The sequence below is a fragment of the Sminthopsis crassicaudata genome, chromosome 4 (assembly GCF_048593235.1).
Source record: "Sminthopsis crassicaudata isolate SCR6 chromosome 4, ASM4859323v1, whole genome shotgun sequence".
In the NCBI taxonomy this organism is placed as follows: domain Eukaryota; kingdom Metazoa; phylum Chordata; class Mammalia; order Dasyuromorphia; family Dasyuridae; genus Sminthopsis; species Sminthopsis crassicaudata.
This window is the reverse complement of record NC_133620.1, coordinates 342975015-342987349: the sequence shown is the minus strand read 5'-3', so window position 1 is coordinate 342987349 and position 12335 is coordinate 342975015. Positions and strand designations below refer to the sequence as shown.

At 40.5% G+C, this 12335-nt stretch overlaps 1 protein-coding gene across 1 annotated transcript; it reads left to right on the top strand.

The window, feature by feature from the left end:
• The first annotated feature begins 9492 nt into the window (after positions 1-9492).
• On the top strand, positions 9493-11703 carry RPRML (reprimo like). The gene has a single exon (XM_074261006.1). It carries the CDS (start codon positions 10802-10804, stop codon positions 11156-11158), a length of 357 nt encoding a protein of 118 aa, XP_074117107.1. The 5' UTR covers positions 9493-10801; the 3' UTR covers positions 11159-11703.
• The last annotated feature ends 632 nt before the right edge of the window (positions 11704-12335 follow it).

Here is a 12335-nt window from a genome sequence, read left to right as displayed (position 1 = left end):
CATACATAGTCAGGAAAACCTGGACATTCAGAGCACGGACATCCAAGCAGGAAGACGAGTTAAAAATCTGACCTCAAATTTTTATCAATCTTAGGCAAATCACTTATGCTTCATCTGCTTCATTTTTCTCAGCTGTCAAAAGGGAATTATAACAGTAGAGCAGCTAGTAGGGTGATATGCCTGGAGCAGGAAGTCCTGAGTTCTCAGATATTTACTAGTTGTGTGACACTGGGCAACTCCATTTGAACTTTAGTTTCCTAATCTGTACAATGGGGATAATAATAGCATCTCTCTCCCAGAATTGTTGTGAGGATCAAATAAAATAATAACTGTAAAGCATTTAGCACAGTGCTTAGACCAGAATAAGCCCTATATAAATGTTAACTATTGTTATAATAATAATTTTTATTATTAAAGAATAATAATTATTATTATTTCCCCCATTAATGAAAGTTCTTTGGAGAAATTCTAGAGCATATATATGGACATTTTGTAATTCCAATCTGCTAATCACCTGATGAATGGTAACTGCTTTGGCTAAACAGCCTTTCAAAAATCACTCATTGTTTGCTTTCTCTTGGTAGAATTCTGCTCTTGGTTTAACTTCTTTGCTGACAGCGTTCATTGAGAGACAGACAGCATAGTAAGAAAAGCATCCTTTCCATGATTTGACCCTATGAAAACAAATCCTGGTACTTTGTATCAGCATTTATTCTTCCATTTAAGTGAAGAGATTGATCCTACGATCTTGTGAATTTCAAAAGGTGAGGAGAGTTGATTGTCCAGGGCTTCAGGTGTTTAGGAGTAGTGAATAAGAGTGATGATAGAAGAGTCCATGCTGTGTTTTGTAGTCAGCTCACCATTAAGGAACCAAAGATTCATCTTGATCTCTGGTAGGAAGAGGGGCAAGACCAGAAAAATGGCTGAGGTTCTAGTCAGTTAGTGCCTTTTGAAGGCACTCCCAATTCCTGCTACTTAGCTGATCAAAGAGGCTGTCATTTACCAAGTGATTAGCAGATTGGAACCAGTCACAGAATGTCTAGACATACGTAAAATTTATCCAAAGCACGCTTGTTATCCATCATTAAGATTCTCCCAGAAGCAGGCTCTATATCCGTTTCCATGTCTAGAGTAATATGAAAGGAATGTATAGGGTGTTCAAGGAAAGCTAGCACCTCTAGAGTGAGGGCTTGCTGAGACCTCTACAATATTACTCATTCACCTTTGGTATATACCTGGTACCTAAATCTCACATGTGGCTCAAAGAATCTATAGCATGTACAGCCACTATAGCCTGGTAAATTATTTTGGCAGATGGGTTAAATCAATTGAATGTAATCTACAGGTTTCAAACACATCAGTGAGTTAGGGGAATGTCTACCCCAAATATATGAAGATTTTCTTTGGTGACATGAGATGAAAACAATTTATTCCAATGGCCATGAAAACAGCTGAAGGCAAACTGAAATATTGGGAAGTATTTAGAGTTTGGTCAAGTATCAAAGGAAGCATGGTTATCCACTGCATCTGTCTTGACTTTTTTCCTGTCACTGGGCTTTGAGTACTAGAAAAGAGAGTGAGATTGATAACTTTGAGCAATTCTGCCCATTCCCAATTCACTAAAAAGCCAACACATCATCCACTACTTTACCCCAGCATTGTGATGTCATTGGTCCTCTTTGAAATGATGAACAGTAGTTACAGTCCCCATTATAATGGGGCCATTTTATTGTTGTTCATCCTTTGTTTTGGAAGAGGACCAATGATATCACAGAGTAATGTCTTGACTTGTGTGTGAATTGGATTTAAGAATATCAGAAATTCAGGCCCAGAAGGGGCCTCCTCAGGATCTTTCAAGTGCAAACCCTTTATTTATAGATGAGAAAACTGAAGTATACAAAATGAATTACCCATGGTCTCTCACTCATCACATCACAGGCAAGATCTGACCCATATTTTCCCACATTTTATGCACTACTGCATGCTGCCTTTGTTGTCATCAGAGGAAGTCTTTAGACTTTTTCAGACTATGCATTGTAAAAACACTCAAATGGATTAAGAGCTTAAACCAAAATATCTTTCAGGAATATCAAGGTGAAAATCACATGATTTCTTACTTAGAAGTAAACATTATCACTCTGTATATTTAGAGCACCTCCTCTACTCTCAGCCTCTTTGAAGCATGCATCAGAATATCTGTACTAAAACGTCTTTGCTCAAAACAGCCAGACCTATTCCAGATGGAGCCTTTCTTTCCATAGCCAGAGAGATGCAGACACATATCTTCAGCAGTGGATAAAAATAATTATCCAGGATGGGTGACAGATGGGCTGTTTTCCAACTCCTCCCAGAAGGGCTGTGACATCAACATCCCAGCATCCCAGCATCTTTTATAGTGGGTACTGATATGAGGGTAACTCATTCCTCTAAGAAGGGTTTGGTGATCTGTGGTATAGGAACTCCTGGATGGCACCTGCTAGCCCTAGATCCTGTCCTCATCTAGAATTTTTGGTTCAACAAAGCTGTTGAGGGAGACACAAAAATAAAAATTACACAGTCCCTTCAATTCAGAAACTACTGGCAAATAGGAGAAAAATGTAATCAGTCAATCAACATATTTATAAAGGGTTGGGTATAAATATAACTAACTATAATATATGATAAAATAATAATTCATGAGAAGTAAGAGTATACCACACTTGCAATTCCAGGTATGCATCTCTTGCTTTCTCAATGTTGTATCTTTGTTTACCTCAATCCCTGAAACAAAATATCCTCCCCTCCCTTTCTGCCTATTGAAATCCTGCTTAGCCTTCAAAGTCAAGCTCCAATATCAGTTCTTATATTAAGCTTTCCCTAAGATAATGCTGTGCTGCAGGGTCCTAAATGACTTTTCTACTTGGCCTCCTATGTAGCATCTTTGCTTTTCCTGTGTCTACTGTTCATTGCTGTCACCTTTAAGACCTAACACTTACTTCTTTATTGCTTTCAGTCACCAATTAATGAATTTTCATTCTGACTAGCAAAATTTCTATCCCCAACTACATTTGTTCTTAGCATATGGGATAATACTGAGCTGATATTACTGTTTGATTTGTGTATTTGTTAGGTCTTCTTGGACTTTTTCCAGAGAAGCTGTGGGTTATGGATATAGATGGTCAAGCCTACAAATATTATTTAAAAGTTTATTATGCACAAACCTCTAGGAATTAAAAGAGAGAAACCCTGCCTTCAAGGGATTTATATTCTAACTGGGCAACATTAGACAAAAATGGAAACTGAAATGGAGGGAAAGGAAGGAGAAGGTACCATAGGGTATAGATGGAGAAAGTCTGGAACCAGAAATAAATAAAGATTTTACAGACCTGGGCATTTAATTTAAAATTGAGCTTCCAGGAGGAAAACAACCAATTAGAGCCAGCCCCTACGGCTGCAAGGTTGATTGAAAAGTTCATAGGTGTGGATTAAGTGATTCTAATTACAGAAAAATCTGTGACCTACTTGAAACCAGATTTCTACTTCATGGAATTTCCTCTCCTTGTATCTTAGACAGGAAACCTGGAGGTGGAACAGTGTTGAATTTCATTTTAAAGCCCATTTGTACCCAATAGTTACTGAATATTCTCTCTGTAGGCAGAATCTTGGACTGTATTTAGGGAGATCCTGAGTTCTAAATTCTAAAGAAAGAAACCCAACATCAAAGGACTTATATTTGAGACATTTCAAAGGCATTTCTCTTCTATAAATGTGAGAGAAAACATGTGGAGTTATGAGAGGGCCTTGAAATCTAGAAGAGTTGTGCAAGTTTTATGACTTAATATGTGCTAGTTGTGTGAACTGGGCAAGTCACTTAAAAGTCCCTATATCGTGGTGGGATTGTATGTACAAATAGGCAGAACTCGATCTCTGAACTCTGATATTTTAAATTCTCTGTCAGCTCTTTCTCCTCTCTATCCCCTGGCTCCCACTGGCTTGTCCTATTGCCCAACTAATGTGGTCCTCATTTGGGTGTGTGCAGGAGTCAAAAACCCAATGCCTTGATATTCCCTTATTCTTGAACTTTTGAGACCTCACAAAGGACTTCCAAGGTGCAGGTTGGAGCTTCTTGGGACTGAGTAATAAGGAGAATTCTTTAAGGGTAGTTTCTATATTAAAGAAGAGCCTGAAGCATTAGATTTGACATTGAGAATCAGAATTGGTTCCTTGAAATTTGGGCTACTGAATTGAGGGGGTAGGAAAGGAGTTGTTTGGATCAGAAGCAGGGATCAGTCTAAGGAATGGAATCAGAGATGAAGAGATATGGTTTGGGTAGGGGTGGCCATTTGGAAATTTATAACATCATTTGTGGGTCATACAAACCTATCAGCTTAAAAATTCAAATAGTGGGAGATTGTTACCAAACTATCAGCTCATCAGTGACTGAGGTTACCTTGGCAGGTTCTGACGAAAAGATTCTATGGGCTGGACATTCTTCATCTCTGATTTAGGGACTGGTTTAAAGATTTGTCACCAAAAGAATAAAGAAGATCTGAGTTCCACATAGAGCAAACACAATTTGGAGAACTGGATGGGTGTTCATGGTCAATTGAATGAGAACTATTTAACTTTAAGCTTAAATAATCTCAGCTTCAGTAAATTAAGTGGGACTAAATGGCTGCCTGCTGTCAACAACATTTTTTCCCCTCTAGGAACATAGCCATCTCTAAGAAGCAATGAGTAAAAAAACCATACCTGCTTTGTTGTGAAACATAGCTCTTACATTACTTGGGGCAGAAGTTGTGTGTGTTGTCATAGTACTTCAGACAGGTAGGATTAACTTTCAAGATTTTCCTAGTGAGGAGGAAGAGGGTTATGTCAGAGCATCACTCACTCTGGAAAAGTGAGGGGTACAAATAATAATAATAAAGTAATAAGTAAATAAAATAATAATTAATGAATAAGAATATTTCCATATATAAAGAACTTAAAAGGAAATTTATATGAAACTTGGAATCCTTTATGTACAGCTTATTATTTTAAGATATATGTGTATACATGTAAAATGTATGGGATTACCTGCCATCGGGGGGAGGGAGTGGAGGGAGGGAGGGGATAATTTGGAAAAATGAATAAAAAAAAAAGATATATGTGTATATTTGTATGCATATATATATACACACATATGTGTGTGTGTATATGAGCACAGGTATGTGTGTGTATTAGAGTATCAAAATTCAATACTGTCTAGTCTGTCTATGCCTCATTCTGAATTTCCTTTTGTTCTTATCTCTGTATTTTAAAAATACTTCATTATTTCTCTCTTTTCCTCCCCTCTTCTCCTCTCTCTTCTTTCACCTTCTTTCCCCTTCTCTCTTCTCTTCCTTACTTCCCCTTCCCTTTCCCTCTCATCCCATAAGTATAATTTAGTATAACCAATATGCACATATTGATGCGAATTTGAAAAACCTATTTCTCATTTTGCACCTCTAGACTATAAATTCCCTGTTGAGATTTAGGAAGCATCAGTCTGGTGGAGTTGAAATTAGTTATTGTATTGATAAGAGTTCCAAATTGTTTTCCAGAATAGTTGTCAATTCACAACTCCAATAGCACTACATTAGTGTGCTTTTCTAGAAGTCAGATCTTAATGGGGAAAAGTTGAGGGTGTAATGTTGGTTAAACCCAGAAGCAGTTCGTTTTTGGGCAAAGTGAAGCTGATCTTGTTTCCAAGATAGGTTGAAATGTCAACTCAGGGAAGCTGCTTAGCCACTAAATTTTTGCTGATAGTTGTGCTAGATTTTAGGACTCTTAGGATACATTTTTTTGTGAGCTCTGTAACTATATATAAATGATTTTTTTTTATTTTCTGTGAACTCATTTTATTATTTCTAGTTTATTTTACTTATATGAGAGTCAATGTGGTATTATTGATGAAGAGTTGACCTTGGAGTTAGGGTGAACTGGGATTATGTCTTACTTTTGGTGCATACTGAGTGACTTTGGGCAAGTCAATTAACTTCTTAGTATTCCTGACAATTCTCTTAGACTATTAGTTGAAAAGAACTTGCTGATTTTCATTAGAAGAGGAAATTTTCTTACCAGAGAGTACCCTAAACCTTTGAAATCACAGATCCAGTCCTTAACCCCTATTTCCTTTATTTCTAGTAAAAATCTTCTTTATGTTTATTTTTTAACATTTGAAAAGTATTCCAAGCCAAAATTCTGTTTGGTTTAAAAATATGTCAACCATTCAAATTTCTTTTTCTTGGCATAACTGCATTTGATTATTTATAACACAAATGTTTTACAAAAACCAAATTTTCATATGCAGAATCTTATTTTACATTAATGGTTATATTTAATAGATTAACTGTATAGAAGGATAATTGCACAACTGATATACAAAAGTTGCTAGGCCACAGAGTTTTGACATTTTAATAAAATTCCTTCCTAAGCATTTTCTTTACAAATTATATACCTTTTTATATGTATAAAATTACCAGGAAAAATCTCTTTTAAGAAACCCAAACTTCATTTTCTAGGTGAGCAAGGAATAGTAGAAGTGACAACATATGCTTTAGTAGCATATCTAGTAAGAAGAGTTCAAAAAAGAGATTACACCCCAAGAGCTTTGAGGAGTGTCTGCCAGAAATGTTAATGCTAATGAATAAACAATAAAAGGAATGGAAAATCTTGGAGAGATTCAGGATTTTAGTTCTCTCTCCTTTCTGCTAACAACAGAAGCCACTTTATTCAATTTAGTTTAATCCACTTTAATTCATTTTGATTCAATTTAATTTTAAAAAGTGCACAAAGTTCAGTAATGTGCTGGAGCAGATTGCAAGGTTGATTGTTAAATTTTTAGCATTAGCATTTACATTTCAGAAACCAACATGCCATACAAATAAGGCTTAATTTTTTGTTGTTGTTGTTGATTATCCAGACTTAGAAGGTGATGGAGGAAATGTTAATAATACATACTAAATTTACAAGTGTTGATGTGTACATTTTTTTTGGAGGAGGCAAGGGCCTGTTGTTGAACATTAACCGGTGCACCACTAAGTGCCTATTGTATTAAGACACTTTTCTGAGCAGTGGAAATAAAAGATAAAATAAGTCACAGCTCCTGAGCTAAAGGAATTGCTAGTTTACTTGAGCTGGGATGGAGAGGATAGTAATGTACATAAATAAATATGACACAAAGTAGACAAAGATATTGAGATTGTCTAACATGATGTTATTGCATTATGGTAATCTGATGCTTAGGGCAGCTAAGTGGCAAAGTGGATAGAGTGCCAGGTCTAGAATCAAAAGAGCCTAAGTTAAAAATCTGGCTTCAGATACCTACACCTTCGTGATTCTGGGCAAGTCATTTGCCTCAGTTTCCTCCTTTGTAAAATGAGCTAGAGAAGGAAATGGTAAACCCCTCCAGGATCGTTGCCAAGAAAACCCCAAATGGTCTTTAAGAATCAGACACAACTAAACAGCAACAATCTGAGCAATCTTGGACAAATCATTGAACTTCAAGTTTCTTTGTCTTTAATATTAGGGATTTCAAATCAGATTTGAAAACTCTGAGATCAGTTACAGCTCTAGATTTAAGATGTCATTTGATTATAGTATATTAGATCTAGACAAAATGTACCCTGAACAATTTAAGTATGGAGGAATTGAATTTTTTACCCAATGTGGGAATGGGAGGAAGATGGATTGATAAATTCTTTGCTGGGAAGGGGATTTCTGAGCTGAGTCATTTATTTCTCATTCTCATAATTTAAATTTAGCATCAGTGAGATGGTGGGTGCAATTGGATGAATGTGTTATTTTTCCCACAAAACTACTTGACATGCCTTCTGGAAACCAGACCTTATGGAAAGGAGTTGAGTTTGAGGTATTTTAAAAGTCAGAAGACTTCTAAATTTATACCCACACACACACACACACATACACACACACACACATACACACATATTTGGTATAAGGCCCAAGGCTATTCTCTTAAATCACTAGTAATAGTAAAACATTCATTTTGATTTGGAATTTTGGACATGTTGAGAGGGTGGGAGGAGTTTAGAAGGAAGCAGAAGGCAACTCCTTGATGGAAGGAAGGGGATGCTTCTGTTTTGTCTTTGTTCTTCCCCTTCCCTCTCCATCCCCTCATACCCCTCCAGTACCTAGCACAATGTCTTTATCAACTATATTCTGGGCTCACTTTCTCAAAATAAGGTTGGCTATATCCCCGTTAGGGTTCCCTTGAGGTACTGGGATATCTTCATCAATGCTATCAACTTTAGTCTTCATTCTTATTATTTATTTTTTTACTTATAGTCTCTAGTGTCCAGCACCCCAGCTCCATTCAACCAACCGTATTCTGTATTTGGTCACTCCTTTGGAGGTTTTGTAGGTCTGGCTTGATTCAATTGAATCAAATCCAGACAAGTTTAAGTTCAGGAATGAAAAAAAATGTGACAGTCATAGACCATCTAGTAGTTAATAAAGAGAAGTTTATTTAACCATTATAGGAAAGATATTCAGCAGGATATAGTATTGATTTGATTGATGTTGGTCATACTGGTATGTCAATCAAACATGAGTTCTCTGCCATCTCTGCTTATCATTGGGTATGATCTTGGAGCTTTCTGTTCTTGTTGTTTAGTCATTTTTAGTCATGTCTGATACTTTATGACCCCATTTGGGGTTTTCTTGGCAAAGATTCTAGAGTGGTTTGCTATTTTCTTCTCTGGTTCACTTTATGGATAAGGAAACCTAGGCAAACAGGATTAAGTGACTTGCCCAGGATCACACAGTAATTGAAAAAGTATCTGAGGCAAGATTTGAATTCAGGAAGATGAGTCTTCCTGACTCCAGGTCCAGCACTCTATCCACTGTGTCACTAAGTTGCCCACAGACTTGATAGCCATCTTTATAGATGATATTTTAACCCATGGGAACTGGTGAAATCACTCTCTCACATATAAACAGAAAGATGGAGAGAAATACAAAAAGAGACACTTAGTTGGGGAAAATAATCCCCAATCCCCACAGAGAAAATTCTTAATGAATCAGAGTCTGAAATAACGTAATAAAACGTTATTGTTGTTCAAATAGACAGATTTCTAGAGTATATACATGTAGATAGTCTGCAAGACACAAGGAATGCTTCTGTCAGTTCTTTCTTCATATAGGTCTGGGGACTGATATCAAACAATCCCCAGAAAAAAAATCACTCAGATTAATAACAGAGCCCTTTGTTTGGGAGTCGAGGTTGATGTACAAAGAGGATGTGTATTATCAGTTCACATCATCAGTTTGCATCATTAATTCTGACTGAGCAATCTGAAGTTTGGAAGAACAATCCATTTTGCTCTAACACGAATTAATTACGTGTGTCAAGCCTTTTGGGGGAACTGTGATATATTAAACAACGATGTCCGAGGATTACATGTATTACTTATTATTCAGCCAAGAGAAGGATACACACAGAGATAGAGAGGAGAGGGCTAAGGACCAGTACAGCCCCCAAAGGGGTGTGAGGAGAGTGTGGATTTATAGGAGTGGCCAGATGTGTAAGGAGGAGATTCAGGATAGAACAATGTCAAGGAAAGCCGGAGTATTGAGCACCAGGGAGGAGAGAATAGTCAAAAACGTCATTATTTAAGAAAGATCAAGAAAGTTGAAGACTGAGAAAAGGCCACGAGAGTCGACAATTAAGAGATAATTGGTAGACAATGGTTTTAGTTGAGGGAGTAAATTAAAGGGAGCAATACATTGAGCGGGTAATAAGAAATTGGAGGCAGGGAATGTAGACGGCTTTTATTAAGAATCTGGCAAGAGAGGAAAGATATAGGATGATTGTTTGAGGGCATCATAAGTGAAAGGGTCTTAAGGATGAGAAAATACGGGCATGTTTTAAGCAGACTGAGAAGATTCATTGTTTTGGTTGGAAGTTTCAGACGTTTTAGCCTGGAATACATTTTTATTCAGATCCATGAGTGCCTGAAGATGGGCATGAAGTAGTTGCTCTGTCAACAAAAGGCTGGAGATGATTAGACATTAGAGAAGGAGAGATTTTGGTTGGATTTCCTTCTCAATTATTAAGGATGGATCGAGCCTAGAGTAGAATAGGATGGAGAGAAGCTCAGGCCCTGGAGATCTTCTAGGAAGGATCAGGATGATTTAGACTTTCCCCGCCCGAAGGCGGGGGGCCAGAAGCGGACGATCTCTCCAGGTCCTAACCAATTTTAAGACTGTTTTCTTGATTCTCAGATGCCGAGCCGACGTCCCCTAGAGACCCCGCTGGCCGCCAGCGCGGGGAGGGAAAATAGCTGTTGCTAGGCTGGGTGCGCGTCGTGTGAGTTGGGTGACTGGGGGGAGGTGGACGGCGGACGGCTCTCTGAGGAGAGGGGCGGGGAGGGGAGCTACAGTCTGGGCGACGGTTTCTCCCGCTCCAATTCCAGCTCGTCCCCGCGGCGGGAGGCGCGGAACGTTCCAGCCTGTTGCTCGCATTCTCTGGGGCCGCCCCCGCGGCTCCGTCCTGGGGAAGAGACAGAAATGTGAGCCAGTTCTCCTCCCTTTCTTTTCTCTTCACCCACCCCCAGAGCTGCTCTCCGCCTCAGTGTCCCGGCTAGCCGCCCCGCCCCCACTCCCACAGCCTTCAAGCCTTCCCCAGCTCTGCGCCGCAGCGGGTCCCTCCCGAGCCCGGACTGGGCCCGCGGGGCGGCCGATGGGAGAGGGGACATCGAAGAAACTGCCTGCTGGACGTAGGGACCGCGTGCGCTGAGTCCGGATCCGTTGGTCGGCTGACGGAAACCCAAGGAGCCAGATGAACTGGACCTTCTTGAATGAGAGCGCCCTGGCACCGGGAGGCAGCGGAGGCGGAGGAGGCGCCTACGGCAACCAGAGCCAAGGGCTGGACACGTGGCTGGGCTGCTGTCCCGGAACCCCCCCGCTGGTGGCGAGCGACGGGATCCCGGCGGGTCTGGCCCCCGACGAGCGGAGCCTGTGGGTGTCTCGAGTGGCGCAGATCGCAGTCCTCTGCGTGCTCTCCCTCACGGTGATCTTTGGCATCTTCTTCCTGGGCTGCAACCTACTCATCAAGTCGGAAAGCATGATTAACTTTCTAGTGCAGGAGAGGAGACCCTCCAAGGACGTGGGCGCGGCCATCATGGGGCTTTACTGAGGGGACCCTGGCGCTAGCCCTCCCCTCCTGGTCCTGGGCCCCACGGGGGCTGGCGCGGGCACCTATGAAGTCCGAAAAGATGGCTTTTTGGAGGGTGGAAGAGCAGCAGCAACCCGGCGCTGGGAGCATCTTGGCTGAGGGGACCCGAACTCCCCGCAGGGCTGAGAGAGCACATCCTTCAGGTGGTCGTTCGGGCAAACCCAGGGTCCGGGTGCGCTCAATCCCTGCTGCGGATACTGTGTGACTTGTTCTGTGCCAAACGGTCTATTGGGAATGTTGTCTTGTAAAGTCCTGTATGCTTTAGTAGCTTGGGGAAGCGCTTGTAACAATTGTTTTAAAAATAAAGGAGGGGGAAGAAGGCCGAGGGGGTGGGAATGGAGAAGAACCCGGCAACTGTCTTGCTTCGTTGGAGGTGAGGGTGTTTTGTTTGGTGAGGGGAGATAGGGCGGGAATTTGGGTGGGGGTTGCAAAGGTATCTGGGTTCATAATTTTTCCATTTGCAAAGAAATCGTTTAATAAAACTCTCCCCATGATGGGGCTCTCAAGTTAGTCTTCTGTGCATTCGTGTCAGTAAACTCACTCTGTCTCTCTCTTGTCTCTGTCTCTGTTTCTCTCTCTGTCTGTCTTTCTCTTTGTTTCTCTCTCTGTCTCTCTCTGTCTCTGTCTCTCTTTCTCTCTGTCTCTTTGTTTCTCTCTCTGTCTCTGTCTCTGTCTCTCTGTTTCTCTCTGTGTCTCTGTCTCTCTCTTTGTTTCTCTTTCTCTTTGTTTCTCTGTCTCTCTCTGCCTCTCTCTGTCTCTGTCTCTGTCTCTCTCTTTGTTTCTCTCTCTGTCTCTGTCTTTCTCTTTGTTTCTCTCTCTCTCTCTCTCTCTCTCTCTCTCTCTCTCTCTCTCTCTCTCTCTCTCTCTCTCTCTCTCTCTCTCTCTTTGTTTCTCTGTCTCTCTCTGCCTCTCTCTGTCTCTGTCTCTGTCTCTCTCTTTGTTTCTCTGTCATTTTGGAATTGGTCCTTGTATAATCGTCGGGGAAAACTGCTACCGGAGCTGATTCGGGGAGCCATCCGGGGATCGGAGGAGGAGGCACTTGGAGTAGCAGGGACTTGAATGAGCTGTGCTGGAGCGGCTCCGTGCAGGAGGGGGAGGAAGGGGAGATGAAAAAAATGGCCCTTTCCTTAGTCTGAAA

Coding starts and splice junctions, on each gene's coding strand:
- RPRML (XM_074261006.1), top strand. CDS start 10,802: ATGAACTGGACCTTCTTGAATGAGAGCGCCCTGGCACCGGGAGGCAGC.